The sequence below is a fragment of the Teleopsis dalmanni genome, chromosome 2 (genome assembly GCF_002237135.1).
Source record: "Teleopsis dalmanni isolate 2A chromosome 2, ASM223713v2, whole genome shotgun sequence".
Classification (NCBI taxonomy): Eukaryota; Metazoa; Arthropoda; class Insecta; order Diptera; family Diopsidae; genus Teleopsis; species Teleopsis dalmanni.
The window spans coordinates 16665767-16686614 of NC_051847.1; the positions used below are offsets into that span (position 1 = coordinate 16665767).

At 28.5% G+C, this 20848-nt stretch overlaps 1 protein-coding gene across 2 annotated transcripts; it reads right to left on the reverse strand.

Moving 5' to 3' along the window:
* Positions 1-18345: 18345 nt before the first annotated feature.
* On the reverse strand, positions 18346-20588 carry LOC119680835. 2 transcript variants are annotated; one of them, XM_038093832.1, is made up of 4 exons: positions 19360-20588; positions 19211-19292; positions 18989-19105; positions 18346-18528 (listed from the first exon to the last, which is right to left on the reverse strand). In XM_038093832.1, the coding sequence occupies exons 1-4, from the start codon at positions 20586-20588 to the stop codon at positions 18517-18519; spliced, it is 1440 nt and encodes a 479-aa protein (XP_037949760.1). In that variant the 3' UTR covers positions 18346-18516. The 2 variants fall into 2 exon arrangements, with proteins under 2 accessions (XP_037949760.1, XP_037949759.1); XM_038093831.1 differs by having other exon boundaries at positions 18923-19105.
* Positions 20589-20848: the final 260 nt, after the last annotated feature.

Sequence of the window (20848 nt, forward strand, 5' to 3'; positions counted from 1 at the left end):
TTTTTCAAGAAATTCTCTTTCAAAAGGTAATTAAAAAACCTTTTTAAGTGAAAATTGTAAAAGCGGTCCCTTCATATTAATTTCTGCTGTTATATTTGATATTGTCTTAAGATGTCACGAACATATTCTTATTATCAGTTGATATATATGGAGTATTATTTTGTACGCATCTGTTGAAAAGTATCATATTAATAAAATCAATATGTTGATGTATGTCTTGAGTCAAGTGAAGTGAAATGGTATTAAAAGATATTAATATATCATATTCCCTTGTGTTTTAGGATTTAAACGATCACAGAATATGTTGACGTACTCGTACACATAATAAAGAAGATAAAAAACATAAAAAATTTTTCTCATTTCTCGAAAGAATAATTCTCAGAAGAACTTTTTTGTCATTTAACAAATTTTCATGCCAATGAACAGTGAAACTGAATATGGTAGCAGCTGGTGCCGTAAAATGCAATGCCACACCTTTTGTTCGAAGTGTGATAAATGCTTAATGGTTCGTTCTTTGGTTCCCTTTTTTAACGCTTTTCTTCATTTTATTAAAAAGGTAACAGGAAAAATGAAAAATCTATTTATTCGCAATTTTTATTTTGCAAATGAAGGAAAGAAAAATATATGTTTGAATATATATATTGTATGTATTGTATGTGTATGTGTGAAATAAAAGAACATAAAAAATAAATAAACAAATATTAAGGCTACGAAAAGTCAATCCTAAACCGATCAATGTAAATGTCAACAAAGGGTCAAAAGCACACAAACTTTGGACACACACACAGCCATTCAAACACCATTAATGAAGGTTGTGTGAAAAGAGTTGTGTGATTCCACCTCTAGTAGGTCACTTTTGGTCACTACTATTACAGGCACAGCTGTACGGATGGATACGTTAGCAGCACGACTACTTATGGGTAAGTGCGGAAGGTTCTCTACGGAAATGTAAAGCACAAATTTAGTCCCTTTTTTGTGCTGTTTGTCACACTTTGCTTTCTACCTTAATGTATCTTTAGTGCATTTTTATGTTGTTTGTACTCGTACATGTAAATACACCGAGTAAGAGAATTGTCTAGAAATTCTATTTTGTGTTGGGATTTGCTTTGTTTATTGTATACTTATGACCTTTTACAGTCGTATGGTGCTACTGTAAAAAGAAAATTTAAATACGTGATTTGTTGTGCATTTCAGTGTAAATACGGCAAATGTGGTCATTTTGTGTGCTTTTTTCTACTCTCACAGATTTAAAACAATAAAAATCAAACAAATTTTTTACGTACATAAAATAATATAAACACACATATACAATACAATACGTATACGTTTACGTATATATGATTTTTTGTTAGAAATTTATTATTTCAGCACTAAAGAACAAAAGAAAATATCTAAAGTTAAACCGCATATGACAACCATTTTTTTCTTTGCATGTGACATCTGCCATGTTGTTAAAAATTAAATTAACATATGCATGTGCCGTTTACACTGCCATAAGGTCTACCGGTTCAGTTTCAGTTGGGGGTAGGGCATGATTTATTATATAGAAGAAATCAAAATAAATGTAATGTATGATCTTTATGGGTATTGAGCATATTGTTCTGCATAAGACTAATGTTTGTTATTAATATCAGCTGTTGCAACTGCTGATTTATTTCAGGTTTCTGAAAATATTGCTTAATTTCCTTTATTTGATTGAATAAAATGCATTTAATAGAGTTTCTTATTGTGTATATTTTAGTTTCCAGTTTTTAATTTAAAATACTATATGTAAATCATTTTGGTTAAATATAAATTTGTCATAGATATAACTTGAGTGCTTGTAAGATTACTTTTATTGAGATAAAATATGTTTTAATTCACATATTTTATAAAAATTATTAGAATTTAACAAAATTTTTCACATACATAATTTAAGAAACTAATTCCATTAGTGAGAGATTCTTCACCAAAGTGAAGAAATGACTTTAACCTCAAATAAAATGAACCAAAATTGTAAAAAGATAAGTTGAATAAATTTTAGTTATTTAATTTTAGTTATTTAATGATACATTTACATTTATAATACATACACACTGTCTCATTTAGGCACTTGCTCATTTATATTAATGAGTCAGCGTTTACATTATAACGAGTTTATTTATGCGTCTGATAGAATTTTTATAAATTTCAACTAATAAAATATCATACAAATTACAACAAAATTCTTACAAATTTAAAATTTTTAATAATTTCGCAATAATACAACAAAATTTAATTTAATAGTAATATTGAGCTCTCAATTGATTGGTATTTTTTTTTGTGGTTTTTTGTGTTGTTTCACTATTTGTTAAGTAAGTTATGGTCGTGTAAACGCATTAAATTGTGCAATTATCGCTAATTGAGCTAAGTTCCATTAAGTATATTAGCAAGAAGTCGACCTCAATACTGGCGAACATACTGGGTTTGCTACAAGCGACAAACAAATATATGTGGACATAACAAAGGTTAAATTAAAACTATCTAGTTTCTGTCCATAAATGCCAATTGCATTAGTACTATTATAAACAACAGCAAAAATTCGTTTAAAATTTATTGAAACATACGTGACATTCGGTTAAAAGGGAAACTCTCTCTCTTCAAGTAAATTACGAATATATGCCATTTAAAAAAAAAGTTATTAGATTCTTTCTTTCAAAGTGTATACCATGTCATTCTATAACATGAGTGCATTGACTAGTATTTTTTATTTGAACACTATATATGATTTTAGTTTATTTTATGATTGAAATATTTTGAAAATATTTTGTGTTGCAATGCATATTTTGTGGAACGATCCAAGCGAAACATAAGAGCTATTTTACTTTAGGAGCAAACCTGGTACTTCAGGCTGTCGAGTAAAAAAATATTTATGGGTAAAAAATGTAAATATGGAATGATAAAATCAAATCTCTTTGAATAAAATGATTTGGTAGTTGCATTGACTCTGCAAATATTACCGCGAAACTTTATATTCGAGCACTGAAAATGCAATATTTGAGCAGCGAGCAATTGTCGTAGTCACTTTTGTACGAGGGACTAAAAATTCAATTTTTAAATTCTTTACGTATAAAAGGGATTCCATACAAGGGAGAGTTACCTAAAAAAATATGCTTCAACTTTTTATTTTTATATTGAAGCTGTAGGTAAAACTGTTTCGTGTTTGTATAGAACAAAACTATTCTATGTACAAAAATTGATTACTATTTCCTAGAAAAAATTGTCTTTTCATAAAAAATTTAATTTATATTAATTTTTGGTGTGAATGTCAATACAAGGAATTTCTGTTTTACTGAAGTATATAAAATATTTATTTCAAACGTCAACCATAGCTAACGATAAAGCATTGCAAATAATTTTGAATTTTCAGTTTAATAAAGAAATTCTTCAATCCAGGAGTTTTTTTTGTACTGATGCCTGTTATCCTGCCGTGCAACAAAGAACCAATAATGTTAGAAGCATGTTTTTTTGTAAGAGTTTATATTGTGCAGTCTATGCGGCTTTACATTATGTGAATAAGATCAGTTTCACTTCTTTCTGAAATCTCTCTACCAAATACATTAGTTTGCAATACAACTGTATTCTAATCTGTCAGGAATCTATCTTATCACCGTCGTAAGGAACAACAACTCTGTCAACCTGGAGATCAGTCGGAGAATCACCATTGGTAACAAGTATTATTATGGGATCTGTCTAGGGCATATTATGAAAATCTCAAAATATGAGATACTCCAAATAATTATTTAGGGGAAAATCAAAGAGAAACGCTGTATTGGTACGAAACAATTTTCGTGGCTGCAAAACATTCTTCAATGGACCGGAGAACAATATGCAAAAATAATAAAAAATTTGTAATTTTGTTTATTGTTTATTCAAAGTGAATTTAAACGATGTAGTTTTATATTATATGCTCATAAATATTCGAAATCTTATTAGCAAATAAAGAATAAAGTGGGCTCAGTAGGCAATTTGGATGAATAGCTCTCTGTGGATAGGCAAAACTTGAGCTCCAAAGGTAGCACATCCTACCTGTGTCTCTATATGGCGCAAAATCATGGACGCTATTATGATTAGATTATCGCATCTGAGCGAACTACTAGCTGTGCTAGCTTTATCACAACATTGATATAATTCAGTGAATTGGTTTCCAGCGGTTTAACACGCTTTGTCATGTCGACGGAATGGATGTAGATGCTTCAGCGAAAAGGTGTAGAGTAATCAAGTTGAGGAAGCACTAACCGGACTGTATGTACGAGACTTGAGAAGGTATTCATGCTGCTAAGACTTGGTAACGGGTAGTTATGGCTATTTAAGTAAGTAAGTAAGTAAGTAAGTCTATTATATCAGTATTCGGAGAGAATTCTGTTAATTAGAATCGTTTTTATTTGGACACGCATGTATAAACACATTCTTGTATCGAAACCTTTTAGCATTTCATAATACAACAGATCGAAAATGCGAATTGAAAACCAATAAACCATGTTAGAACTCCCTATATACACAATAAATGAGTGTGAAAACTCCTATCATATAAGCTCTATACCCTATAACTAAACGATGCAACCAAAGTTTCTTTAAATTTGTTGCATACTTGTGAAGATATCGAAGGAATGTTAAAGTATTAAAGCAACTGTCTCTCTTTTTATATACAGAAATACTGCACTTAACTGCTACTTAAGCAACATTAAGAGCTAGTCTTATATTAAATTCGTATTCAGAGTTATTTATTTTTATTTATTTATTTACTATTATTTTTTATTTAATCTCTTATTCTTGTTTCGTTAACACTGTAATCTTATCTTTAACACCAAAAACAATGAAATATACTACGGACTGCACGATTAATAAAGTACAATAGAAAGTTATGTGCACGCCAACTTAGCACGCCATTTTGATTTCTTTACTACCCGCTTGCTTTGTCGGCTTTGGGTAAATCCTGCGAACCAACAACTAACATTTACTTGAAGTTAATTGGGACGTTTCAAATAGTATTTTGTATATCCTTCGAAAAGTAAGTTAACGACTCGAGATGAACTTAAACGCTTAGCACACAAATTTGAATTTGCACATGGCCGCAAACAAGTGAGCTCGGCTATGTGGAAGCGGGCACACATATGGGGAAGTGCAATTTATATGTTGGCAGACACATATGAACTCCTAAACGAAATTACTTGCATGTAATGGTATGTGGAAATCTCTTGCGTCCGAGTGAGTTTCTGATTAATACTCCGACATTTGTTTCGTCAGTTGTTGTGGCATTTGTTGTGTGAGCTCTCGGAATGAGTTTCTCTGAAATGCCTTTGGTTTCCGTTAAGTCGTCCATCCAAAGGCATCCTCGCATAAATAAGTGTCTTTTTTGCAACAAACTTAAACGTTTAGTTTATGTTCGTTTTGTGCATTTAAATCAACGATTATAAAATTTATCTAAAATAAAAAAATAGTTTAAGAAGTTTTCTTATGTGATAAAGGATATGCAACAATTTTATTTTTTTGATGCAACCACATAAAGTCTTAACAATATTTGATTTTGAACGATTTATAATTTCAAACCAATAAATAAATAATAATAATAATAAATAATAAATTATAAATAATAAATAAATGAAAAATATTATATTGATTTTTTATAAAATTTTTGGCTTTTTGAATTTCATCTTTATAATTATTAGACTTTGTTCATTTATTATTGGTACAGAAGTTATATTTAATCACTTTTATAAATTTAAATTTTAAAACAAATTCATTTAATAATTTTCTTTTTTAAACGGACTAATTGGTTAATAGTTAAACGAAACGATTAAACGAATTTATTTTAACTAATAGTTGGATTATATTCTATAGTCATCAAATTCATTTACTGTAAGTGCAGAAAATATATTTAATTACAATTGCTGTATAAAAGTTCTATATATTTTGTTTTGTTCTATATAATTTGGATTGAAAAAGAATGAAGAAATGTACTCGGATCATACTTACTTGATGAGGGTAAGACTAGTTTCAAGAAAATAGTTTCAAGAAATGGTGAGAACTTTGGTATTGTAATAAACCAAACACTTTTCATTAACTTTATAAAAATTTGAGTTTTAGAACAAAAGTAGAGCAGCAAAATAATTAAGGAATATATTAATATATAACTCAGCAGTGTAAAGATATATATGCACTCATAAAATTTTCGTTTTAATAAAAATAATAAAATATATATAAAACTTCCAATTGGTAAAAAACTAATGACAATAAATAAATTAGCTATTTATTTGGTATAGATCCTAAAGATTCTAGGTGGTTTTAAGCAATTAGTTTCTTCACTACACGGTAACGCAATGAACCAATAAGTCTAAGGAGATTTCCTGGAGATCGCCGGTATAATCTAACCTAACATATTTTTTGGTATTATATGTAGCCATAATATCAAGCGTTTAGCTGCTGCCGGAGTATATAAAAAATCACATCTAAATGTTTAAATATTTTACCACATTATTAATCATTTTTATGGCTATCTTTCTCATGTAGTTCACAATGGTTAAAATCGATGCAAAGTTGTCGCATTGGTCAAGGATTTCAGATTTATGTAAATGAAAGTATATCATCGACGTGAGATCACATTACCTTGGTAGCCAGATAACGGACACATTTTTAAAGTTTAAGTTGTCATTGTACTATTTCTTCTATAAGACTATGGTCGCATGTTTTTCCTTACTTCTCAATACTTGAGAACTTTTAGAATATAGTAGTTTTAAAATAATTTATGTACATGTGATACTAGAAGCCATCATTACTATTCATATTTTTAAAAGTAATTTTAAATATATGAAAAAAAAAGAAATTATTGAAAGCAAATTTAAACTTCTTTAGAAGGATGCTCCAGATATATAAAAAAAAATTAAGAGAACGAAACTCTACAAATCTAAATAAATAGTGTAGAATTAATTCATTCTTGTAATAACAAAAATTAAAAACTTTCGTAAATTGAAATTACTACTATAAATTTTAAATTAAATTTTAATTCGATGGCTAAGAAACATAAAAATTAAAAATAGTAGAATTTTTAAATGATAAAAAAAATTCTGGTTTGAAGTTATGTATTCCCCCCCCTGCACATTTCCTAATCGCCTTCATTTAAACTTTAAATTATCTCAGCTGAATTTTAATGAGTCCAAAAGGACACCTGTTTCATTCACGGACACCGCCAGGTGAATGTGCACGAATAACGCGGTAACTTTATAGTTCAGAAAACTCTTTTGTGTCTGTTTTAAGATTTCTCTGCTTTTGGAGAGCATCCTTTAGTAGCAAAGGACTTTGATTATAAAAATTCATGAAATTTAAGAGGAATGAGAGCTTTTCAAGAGAAAATATATCGTGAAGTACTAAAAAGTTCATATTTTAAATTTTTTTGCAAGCTTTTGTACTAAAATAGAAACTTTTGCCTTTTCGAGTTACTAAAAGCTTTACGGTGTTTCTCCCTAGTACATGAACTGCATGAAAAAATGTGCCAAAATATCAACGTGCGTGCTGATAACTTGTATCCTGGTACTTACGTCAATTGCTTATGTTTTATTCAAAAATTCAATACAGTTGTGTGTATAAAGCAAAGCAACTCAGCATGAACTTACTCCAGCTGAATAGGGCTAAGGGTGAAGCTTTTTGCTGCAATTTTGTCAATGGAATTGATTTCGATAAAAAGGAAAACTATGAAAAATTATTTTATGTAATTTATTGTGAAAAGTTGATTGACTTTTAGATTCTAAAGCCAGAATCCCTATTTCCAATAAATTTAAATATGACATATGGTCTCATGCGGTTTATTTTTGATTACAAGATATTTTTAGTAGGCCATTTAGTAATGGAGTTGGGAACAACTAATACTTTCACTTTCACTAGTACTTTTTTCTTTGGGTACACTTTATTTGATCTGCATTATAGAATCAAGAAAAAAAGATTTTGAATATCTCTCAAGAAACTTATATATGGTTAAAATTCTATTTAATGTTTTTTGCGGCATATTTATTTTATATATATAAAAAATATTTTTAAAATTATTTGATGAATAAATCGCGCTATTTCAAGAACACAGAGGGAAAAATATTATTATACTTATCTTCTATAAAGAAAAAGATAGAATTCTGTGCGAACCGCTAGTGTATTCATTAGATTAATAAGCGATATATTTATGCGGTACAATTACAATTTTCTTTTCACTTGTTATTGATAGATATTCCTACAGACTTCTTCAACTTATAATATCCATCCATTTGAAACTTATCATTCTGGAACAAACATATTATGAGGATCGGATATTTATCTGACATTAAAACCACCAATTCTGAAATTTATTAGGTAGATCCATTCCATTTTTGATTGCCACATTGCCACCGACGAGATTACATTGCCATGAACACAATAAAATGAAAAGAATATGGAAGTCAAAGATACTAACTTCGACAGTTTTTTCTGTGTAAATAGATTTGAACTAAGATTAAACTTCTGACTACATTTTTAAAATAGAACTAAAAGATATTTAAGTATTATGTACTCATGAACATCGTTTTCTTCATACATTTCCATTTAGTTTGGTTTATTATTGATATTAAATTTGATTTTAATGTCAATATGATAGTAGTGACTATTTTTACTTTAACAGAACCTGTGATATTTAATAGTGAGGTTTCGAATAGTAGTGATTTACAACAAAAATTATTTTTATATTATTTTAATTAATTATATTTTTGGTTGACCATCGAGCTGTTTCGAATATTGCTAAACACCCCTAATCAGTGGTCTTGGAATTATTTCTTGTATTTAATTATTCGTAAAAAATTTTTTGAGATTGCAAGTACCAGGGATTGAAATTGTTCGCTGCCAAATTTTAAGCTCAAAGTCAGCGTTTATTAGCAAACTCAAATGCTAATGTTTATTAGAACTCAAATGCTGTAATTAAATAGTACTTCAGTAAAAGAAAAATTTATTGAGATGAAAATTATTCGATTAATACTTTTTCATTTAGCCAGCTAACTCATTTACTCATTTATTCGCCACTAGAGTGACACGTACTTCGAAAAAGAAAACATTTTGTTAGTTAGGAAACTTTTAGCTCTTGGCGGTTTTATTAAGAAATATAAATTTAATTCCTTCCGCTATTCACGGGAGAGATGTAGTTCCTTTTGAAAATTCTAAATGATTCCTTTGAAAAATTGTACGTCAAGTGCATGAACCGTTCGCAGGCACTTGTAAAAAACGTATAATTAATTATAATTGTAACATTTTACCTCCAATAAAGCAATGATTTTAACAAGTTTACTTCCTCCCAATAAATAACAAATTTTAAACAAAACTTTCCAAAAACTAACTTGTTCATATTTGCGCTTTAGGGTAAAAACTTTTCAAGGTTTTATACAACATTTACATTTTTTCTTGAAGAGAACTGCAACTAGTGGTGAAAATTATGAGTATAACTATGTACTACAACCAGTGTTGCCTATTTTTCCCATCCACATAAAAGTTTAAAGTACCATTTTGTAGGTCTGAGTAATTCTTTTAGTTTTTTCTTTTTGCCATTTGGAACATTTTATTGCCAACAGACATGCCTCTGTGCTGGTAGTGTACTTATGCGAATGCACTCTTATGGAGCGAAGTGCAACAGCTACAGTTGTTCGTGCAATCCATAACTAAGTTAACTTTATGGTTGCCGCCTATGCACTCCTACAACAAGCTCTGCTTTTGTAGTATCAGTGCTATTCCGTGCTCTATTATCTTTTTTTTTTAAGTTTTTTTCTATTTAAATTTTTTTTCTGAAGTTATTTAAAATGTTTAACAGGCATATATGCTCCATGTAATTTAAGAATTCTCAACATGAACAGAGATTACTAAACTTAACGGAGAAATATCTTTCTTGTTGGATAATTGCCAGTGTAAGACCACATTTGGAATTCTTGATGGAAAGAAAGTTTAAGAAATATCAACAAATATCAATAAAAAATGAATAAAATGTGAAAGAGAAGTGTCTGAAAAAAATCTTTAAAATTGAAGATAAACGAGTGGCCATTTTGTAGTCCATATTTAGTGTTTATATTCTGTGTGCTTGAAATGTTGAAGTTTATAATAAGTATAGACTTTATAATAATAACATAATTTTTTAAGTTTCTAATATTTTTTATTATTCTCCATTTTATACCATATATTGGAGGAGTTTATAATTCTCTTAGAAGGATTAAATGCAATAATTCTTTTAAAAATATTGGCTATATGGACTTAAAATTGCATATAGTTATTCATAACAATTTAAAACAGCCAGAGATTTCAACATTACAAGAAATTTCAAAAATGTTTAAACCGAAATTATTTTGCTGTTTCTTCAGATAGATAGAGTTCTAGTGGAATAGTTGCAATGATCACCAATTTGCTGAGACTTATAATCATAAACACCACAAGAGCTAAACTGAGTATTATTAGTTTATTATTAATAAATCCTCTATCATTATTAAAGTGTAGAATTTCCCACTGTGAAATATAGATATATTGTTCCCTCTTAATTGATTTAGACTATGTCTGTGAATCCAATTTCTTTATTAAATTTTGAGTTAAACCTACTGTACTTAGTCCCACTTCATATTATATTGTATTGTTTCAAACTTTATCACGGTATCCAATTTCTTCTTAAAATTTGGTACTGAACCTACTTTACTTAGTTGTACTTCTTCATATTACATCGTATACCTACATAAACGTTTCGTTCATTAATGCATCAATGTTAGTCATTGGAAATATGTGTCCGCTAGGCTTCAGCGTTGTATCAATGGTGAATTCATCTATTTGTAAACAGTTTGCATTGAGATATCGGGCTTAATTATATCTATTTGTTCTTTCAATTCTTTAATATCTCTATGTCCAGGAATCCAGCAAATATAAACTTTTAGTGTATAATGTTTTGTAATGCGGTATGTTTTTTATAAAGTTATAAAGTTATAAGGAAATAATTTAAGAAATGGTTTAAAAATACTTCGCAGTACTTTCTAAATCATTGTTGGGCTTAATCGATATTTCTCTAAACCCTGTATCGCTATATCGTGAATTGATTAATCAAACTATATTTTCATCGTTGTATTGCAAATACCAAAAGGAGCATAACTTAAGAATTATTTAATTTTCTGACTAATAGGCCAAATGCTTGAAGGTTGCCATTTTTCGAGAAATTTGCTTTTTACATAAATATTGTTGATTAATTGCTAGTGTGGAATCCTTTCAAGCGATAGTTGTATGTGTATTTTGAAAGAGCAATGCGTGGTATTACTAATATAATAAATTGAAAATAAATTAAAGTATCTAAGCGGAAATGTGAATTTTTATCAAAATGCCTTTAGCTACAAAAATGTTCGATCCATTTCCTAGATACAGGCTATTGATATTCAAATTTTAGCTAAATAATAAACACTACATTTCAGTGTAGAGACTACTTGAATCTGTTGCTGTTATTAGAGTTTTTTTCTACGAAATTCTCTATCATATTCATGAATTTTATATACCACAAAGTGGTTATGAAAAATGTCCTCAGGCCTAACAACAAGATTTTGTTTGCTACAATATTAAAACGTGCAGGATATTACAAAATTAATAAAAACGCCATTCTGGCACAAAAAATGATTATCGTAGGCTGAATACCAGAACACTTTCCACTCAGCACGCAAATTTTAATATACCGAAAATGCCAACTTTATTAAAAATCACTATCCTTTTCACCAGAAATCATATTATAACCAAAATAAACATAAACTCAAATTAGAATTTATTAAAATATCCTAATAGTTAACTTTGCCTTGTGTAAACTTTATAAAATCTTAGTTTCTTATTTTTATTTTTCTTATGATATTTATTTAATTTTTGAAATGTCAACGCTAATTAAAAATGAATATTATTTCTCAACTCCTAACCAAAGTCTTCCGTAGGAGATGTTCAGAAATAGATATAAAACTTGCTAAAATTAATTATGTAGGATTTTTGTTTTTTTTGGTCTTTAATAGGTTATTTGATGATTATTATCGTTGGATATGATATTCGACACACAGGGATGGTATGTGCGTGCAGAGAGTTTATATACCTTTTAATGACGTGACAAGTTGTTGTTAACTTTTTATTTATCGAGCATTGTCTAGTCTACTTAAAATGATAATAAATTCTGAAAAATTAATCAATCAATTAGTAAGTAGCGCGTTTTATAAAAAAATAACATAAAATTACAAATAATTTGTATGAGAGATTGTTTAAAAAGCAAATCAATTTCATTTAAATTAAATTAATTATCTAAAATATATGAAAAAAATTTAAAATAAATTGATCCAACAAAATGAAGAACATTGCACTCTTAATTAAAGCGAACAAAGAAGAAAACTTAGAAACACACGAGTTTTAGCCCCTTTGATATTTCAATTTTATTTTGAATTGCCATATTCCAGATAATCAATACAAAATTTAATTTTACATATTAAACTCAATGATTTACTTTAACTATGTGTGTGAAATTACTACATATTTAAGTGATTTGAAATCGAATTGGACATCGAGGAATCTTTTCAAAGAAAAGAGATACTCGTTCGCTTTTTACAGTACGAATATTTCATAAAATTTACTAACGAAATTCAATAGAAAGATATGGGACATAAGCTAATGGGTTAGATTTTCTTTTAATCTCATTTAAGTTCTGATGTTCTTAACCGATTTTTGAAATTTTTATATATATAAAACTATTCAAGTTTGTGTTGTAGTTTTTTTATACACCGTGAGACTTGTTTCCTAAAAACCTTAGCCAAATTTTTTAATCTATTTAGGATTCCTTACGACTTCTAATATTTCTATATTTTTTATAGTATAATTTACACAAGCTGAAAGAAAAAGTATATTTTCGATAAAGGTTAAAACTTTTTCTTTGAAGTATCATATTAGAATTTCAGCACACATACATAGACATTAATAAGTTATTAGAAGAGTAGTTTATGCAATTTAATTATTATCACCAATAAAATGTGACACCATGAATTGTTTTGATGGGTGGTCACTCTTTCTTTGTCTGTGTTCATCCATTTTTTACCCCACGGCTTCATTTGTCAAATAAAGCAATTATTTAATATTGGCTGATGCTTATTTCTTTGCTAAGGTATTCCATAAATACAAATTTTGGATGTATTCCAAATCTGTGGATCAGCACTACCAAGTGCGGTTCAACATCCATTCCTATTTTTAATCTATTGTTTTGAAAATATCATATGTAGCTAATATTCGGATTGTTATGAAATTTTTATATGGACTGTTTTCAGATTACCAATTTTTTTGATATTTCTGGAGAAACTACTACAATAGGCAATGTGCGTTTCCGAGTATATACTTTTGGGTATCTTATCCTTTTGTCCTCTGGAATAAAAATCATAATAGGATGTGACATATCTGTCGTCAATATATGCTAGAGACTGATGAAAAGCAAAACTACAAGTAATTCAGAATATGTATATTTAATTATGTACGATATATTTAATAATGCTTAGTTTAACGTTTTACTAAAATTTAAGCAAAAATAAAAACAAAAATACATTTTACTTACTGCTCTCAGGTTCCCTAGTTTAGTTCTCTCAGGTTCTCTTAATTAATAAATATTTTAAGATATTTTTTGTTTATTAGTCATTGATAATGATTATTTAAGTGCTATATCATATCACATTTAGTGATTTCACATATTTACTAATCATTTATAATAACTTGATAATAAAAAATTAATATTTATTGCTGATAATAAATAAGTAATAATTGGTAGTAAATAAATATTAATGCATATTAATTTATAAAAAATTAGTTACATTTAAAATAATTTGCATATAGTTTGTGTAACAGAGAAAAAAAACTTCTGTCTTCTTAAAAATTAGTTGTAATCCTTCGTTAGCTTTAATAAAATGCATTGCCGGTGCTCCTGAATAAAAACTGCAAAACCTAACAGATTTCCAAGCATTAATCTCAAGATACTTAAAAACTCTTTTCTTGGAAATAAGTGATTAGCTTAAAAGCATAGTTTCTGCTGAATTTATCAGAAAATGCAAGAGAATTAATGCCATAATTACTTCAGCTTCCTTACAGTAACGTTTTGCAGTTCATTTAACTTCTAGCAAAAGAAGACTTGCAACTAAATCCACCAACAAAACATTAGAGCAACTTCAATCAAAATAAATTATTTTAATGAGTCCTTTGAGTGCGGTATAAAGGATATGCAAAGCACATTTCGTGGTTTTTAGCTTACTTATTGTCAAGCTCTTAAGGACATTGAAAACGACTAATGAAAATAATGTTGGTTTAAAAATTTGGTTGTTTTTTTTAATTTTTCTTAAATTAATTTCGAAAAATTGAAGTTTTTCAAAGTTTTAATACAAAAATTTTAAAAGAAGTTAATTTTTATAAAGGTAAAAGGATAAATATTTTACGCAATACTCAGTAAATAAATATTTTACTACATAAAGATTAGAGTGCAATGTATTGTAAATATTTTAATGCAAGTTTTAGGAATAGACCATTGTATGAATTTATACAAATTTATTGAAAATTTGTTATCGAATCTCAGAATGGTTACAGGCTCCTCGGGAGGCATACAGATCTGAGCTCAGTTATTGCTTAGTCTGATGAAGTAATAAACGAGATGGATTACGGAGAAATCTCGAAGTTAGTAGAGAGTAAAAGTGCTCAAGTGCACTGACTATAACGATAATATCTCATGTTTTGCCATCAAAATTCCTAAATTTATTCCTTTGCATACGCCTGTTTGCAAAGAAGGCAGCGGCTCTTCTCTTTGTTGGAGTACACAAAACCATTGAGTAATTCGGAAATCAGTGCTGTAATTTTTACTTAGCTTGTTATATGATGTTATTTAACTTACATAGTCATGCCAGGTCAGTAAGAATGCCGAATTCTTTCAACACTGTGTGTATTTCTATCCTAATAACGTTTTAATAGGTGACCATAAAGTCTAAACACTTACTGTATATACACCTATTTTTTTAGTATAATTCCTCCATCGCCTGTTTAAGTGTGAAGATCTAATAAATTCTTGATTTGTGTGTGAAAAAGACAAGTAGGTACTGACCGTTGAAGTTTTTAACGTATGGAGCTACAATATTAATCCATTCGGATTAACATACATATCCTTGTCTTTAAGGTTATGTATATATTAACATAAAACAACTAATACATATATGTAATATAAAGACAAGGATGGAAAAGAGTGATAAAGTAAATTAATTTTAAATAAGATATGCAATTAAATGCGTTAATTATTTAATTTAACATTTACTGTAAGAATGATTTAATTTAATTAATTAAGTATTGTCTATATTTTATAAATGAAAAAAATATTTTTATTACATTCACAATGTATTGTAGATTCGATAAAATAATTATAAATTATGATATTATGTATATTATATTAATAATAAATAATATAATATTAAATAATTTTTAATTAAATAATATTTTTTTTTTGCTAAATATATATATATAATTTAAAAGGCCATTTTAATGACTGCTCCAGAACCACCATGATATATATCATCATAATTATACTGTATCATGTAAATAGAGTAAAGTATTACTTGTATTATAATGAACATAGTACGTTGCATATTAATTTCACATATACCAAAAATGCAAATTTTTAGATTTTGATTGCTTAATTTTAACAAGAAGAGTTCACACTGTGTAGAGTAAAAGTTTAAAAAGATTTAATTATAGTTTCAATTTGATATTATTTATTTTATACTAACCGCTTGAAGGATTGTTGGACTTGATGTTTTCAAAATCTCAGTAAAATAACCTAAAATGCTTTTTGTTTCGCGGGAATTATTAACTGCAAGTTCGCAAAGAAACACCGACAAATACATTTTAAAATATGAGGCTAATGTCAGTACAGTTCTGTGAAACTGCGTAAAGATGTCCATTTGAATAACATCACCACTAAGCATAATCACTACAATATTGGTAGTGGCAACATTAAAAAAAAAGAAACTAGTTAATTCGCAGAGAATTTCAAATTTATGTAGCTGAGTCAGATTCATTGCGGCTTCAAAAAGTCGCGTATACGCCATCGACAAATTCCGCAATTCCGCAGATGATTTCAATAGTCTCTTTGTGACATGTGGTTTATGTTGTAGCTCAATTGTGGTTTGTAAAATTTCCTTTGTACGTTCATTTATTAATTGAAATCCAGTTGCTATGTAACACAGTCCTATGAAGAAAAATGAACAGGATTCCGATATGACGTTTAGGAAACCAACAATAAAAATGGCAGGTATTACTTGCACGTAAGCACCAACAGATATGATTCGGATCAGTTGTACAGTAAGAACGCATATATAGTAACATAACAATAAAATTCTCAGCCAAATGAATATGTATAAATAAGGACAATTTATTTTCTTCGATTTACTTTTTAGTTTAGATAAATACTTTGCTTCGATTATTATTAGAAGTTCAATTTGTTTGATCAGTTTAGGTTCACGGTTCCAGCGGTTAATAAATAAAATTAAAACTGATCCAACTCTTACAATGATATTAATTATGTATGGTACTGTTATTATTGTGCTGTAATCAAACCGTATTAACTCACTCCATCTATTCATCACATATATGGGTACTAGTGAAGTTATGAATATATTATGTACCACACTTAAAATCTTCAGCCACAACGAGTGTCTTACTTTCATTTCTTTGAAATTGAATGTCAAACTTGTTAATCCATTTATCGACTGCAGAAACATGATGGTAGCCATCAGTAGACGAAGTTTAACATTTGCGTTCATAATGAATGGTAGAGACAACAAGGTAACTAAAACTATGTAGGTAAGTTTTACTACAACCTTTTATATACTCGAACGTAATTAGGTAAAAATTAAATTTCAGTTTAAATTTATGACACATCATTTGTGTTAATGTAATGAAACGTCATGAATAATTTATTCATGTGTAACTCTAATTCTCCACATATAATATAATGCATACTAATTAAACATACATTCAGTGCATAAAGTATACGCGATTTATAATTTAAAAAAAAGCTTTCGTATTTAATTAATCCTATAAATATACATCTATATAATTATTTTGTGTAAATGGATCCGTATTTTATAATTAACAAATCAGCATAAAAATGCCAATATTGCAAAAGTTTTTGGCAAAAGAGTTTCAGAAATGTGATCGGTTAAGCATGATTTTTGTCAGACAGATCTTTTGAAAGTTTTTTTCTATTCTTGAAGCAAAAATTAGGCGTTCCGAATTGGAATCGACTACTTAAGAAAACTAAAAGGAGTAGCAGACCATGCCTTAATCAGCTTATAAAAGATGTATGAAGTGGGACATATGGTGCTATATGTAGTTGTACTGTACTTAATAGTGCCGAGTTGGTTGGTTAGCAGATAAGCTTTCGCTACACACAATTAGTAATTCTTCATTATTGAGTAATGGTGGAATATATTATTGCCATACCATTGAATTTATGGAGTTTTGAAGATGGTTAATTTTTCAAGATTAGCAATCAGTGTTGTCTAAGTTTTTAGAATTTCTTTAAAGACTATTAAAAGAAAAGTGCAATATCTCTGCCTACGTTCTTGTAGTGGCCATTATGGGACCTATTTCAAAGGTGAAACAATATATTTTGATTTAATATATAAATAAGTATCTTAAATATCCTAAATATCTTGACCGAATACGATAAACAGTGAGTAACTACTAACAATCAAAGACTGTAAGCCAAGTGAGTGAGAAAGTGGCGATTAATTAGTATGCACTGCAATCGAATAACCAGAGTTCTGGAAGACAAGACAGGAGTAAAATTATATGAGAATGAACAAAATACTCTCTGGCGAGAAAACTTGTTTATGTCCTATGTTCTATGTAAGAGTGACAAATTATATTATCTTTATTTATGACTTTATCAGAGAAAATATTCTAAGACTTTAATATTCTGTTTACTGAATGCATACAATTTTTAATAATTCTTTTTCAAGCTAGAGGAACAAGCAATCAAGGATAAATAATAAAAATTTCTTGAGCAGATTTTGTAACTGAACAAGTTTGTTTTAAATGGTAGACATGAGCTATAATTAGTAATTATTATAATAATTATTTTAACAATTTTTAACATAACATATTTTTAATAATTTTATTATGGCAATTATATTTGGTGCATAGTACTGATATATAACATTTATTTACATAGATCACAAAGATTAAAAATAAATTAATAAGCTTTTGAATTTATTATATTTTTTAAACAAAACTTCTATAACTAATAGTTGTTTTTAAATTCACGTGTAGTTTTATTGTGAACAAAAATTTTTTTACAACATTGTTTGTTAAAATACCATGATTTCACATTCTTAACAATTTCATGTCTCATATATATCACATTTTATATATCAAAACGTCTTCAATCAAACTAAGGGGAAGAAGCATCAGAGGTTATTGACATCACTTTCTACGGTATCATTGCAGCCGCTAAAATACAGAATAAAAAAATTTATAAAGCTATTAAAAAATACATGTATATATGTATATGTATATACAAATATATTGTAATTATATTAGTGTATCAGTATTAATATAAAATATAGTATTTACAATTTAGCAAAATGTACGTACAATTATAATACATCAAAGCACAAAATTGGTTCTACATTTAATATAAGTATATGTACATAAAATAAATAAAAAAGTAATAATTAATAATAAGTATTTAGTATAACTAATGGCATCGTAGAGAAACTACTGAAGTAAGATAAAGTTTCCAAAGCTACGACTAAAAACTGCTACTTAAAATAAATAAATCAGTACAAATTATAAATTCATCAAATTAAATACATTCATGAGCTATAAATGTTTTCGAACCAACCTTGTACCCTAATTTGATTAGTGGATTAGTAATAAATTATGGAAAAAAACCGTTTGGAGCAAGTACAAGGCTAGAGTTTCCACTTTTCAGTAAAGCACGTATAAGCGCCAAGTCATCAGGTGTTAGCGACCAACCACTTAATTGACCAATAGTTTGTAATTCTGGACAACGATCCATTAAAATCTAAATAAAGAAAAAAATCATAATGAATTTTTAAAAGTTATTTAAATATTTAAAAATATATTGTTTAAGCATAATAATCTGAAAGTTAACTTGGAAAGTACTTACTTCTATTGACTGCACGGTTAAGTTGGGTGCCAATGTAAACCATACATCTTCCAAAAAATCAAAATTGTGTTCTATAAAAATGCTATAAATTCACATAAAAATATATATTAAAAATTTGTTGAAATTTATTGTAATTTGTTAAATCAAACCTGACAATATCCTCGTCACTAAATGTTACACTATCAACAGCCAGTCGTTTAAGCAAAGTACAATTAGAGATCAGAGACTTTAATGAAATATTGGGAATAAAACTTTGTAACATTTCTAAACCCTCTAAACATTGAAACTTAATATGATGATTTAAATAAGTCAAGCCATCCATCATATAGCAGTCCAAATCAATGAGGTTAGGGCATAATCGCGCTAGTTTACCAATTTCAATACCGCCAGTACCTTTAATCATAGTTAAGTGACTTAAATTTTGTCCGAGCTCCTCTAAAACGCTCATTAATTCAGCACAAGAGAATTTATATATCTTTAATTTTCTTAGAATCACTTTTTTTATTATATGCAGGCAACCAGGCTTCGGTGTGTCGAGATAAATTGACTCTAAGTCTGGACAGGTCTTTACAATGACATTTAAATGATCTTCATCGGTGGATGTGTCATGCATATATTTTAACTTACACTTGAAGTTTTCATCAACATTGTCATGGACGAATTTTAAAGCAGGTCCCACAAATGAGTACGTGGCGAGAGTTTCCACATTTGGACAATTTTCCAGAATTAGTGCTATATCAGAGTAGCAAATATTTTCCTCGCCGGGCATGCCAACGTCTATTACAGCAAGATTCTGACAACAAACACCATTACTGAGTGAATAAATACCGTTTTCGGTAACATCTGTTTCTCCGGAAATATCCAGTATACGTAAGTTTTTGCTATGCTTAGCGATCACTTCAAGCAAGTCATCGTTTGCTATGTATGGTACAAATAATTTTGTTAGGTACTGACATTTTTTAATTATTTCGAACATGTAATGCATATGCTCTTCTTTAACCCAAACACCTTTAAGATTAAGTACACGTAAGCCAGATCCTTGTGCTGCTATTACCTGTAATATTTTCTGGTAGTAGGAAAAGGGGAATACATCTGTCACGAGAAAAGTTACACTGCAATTGAGTAACATCTGCAGGCAAGTAAAACGCATATTTGCATCCAAATAGTCTGAGCAAAGTATCACGCGTAGCAGATCCTGATATATATTTGATGTAGCCCCACATATTTCTAGGTATTGGTTTATTTCCACCATGACAACTTCAATGTCAAGATGCACATCTGGTGCATATTTAGCATAACCCAAAGTAGATACAATCAAGTTGGCCAACTCGGCTAGTGCACCATCGCTAAGTGCACGCACGTCACACTTTTTCGACATTATCTTTTCGACTTTCAATTTTATTATATGAAATTTAAATAAAATATTTAAAGAATATATTTTTTTTAGTATTTTATTTTTGCATTTGTTTACATACAAGTCTGCCGGTTTCTTTTTATATTAAAAAAAAAGAAAGAAATTATTTTCTCAAAAAATGTTTTGTTGATGTTTATATATCTTGTCTTTGTTTTGCTCGGAGAAAGCTTTCTCCTAAGTTTTTTTATATTTATTCGCTCAAAAATTTCACATTACGAAACGTT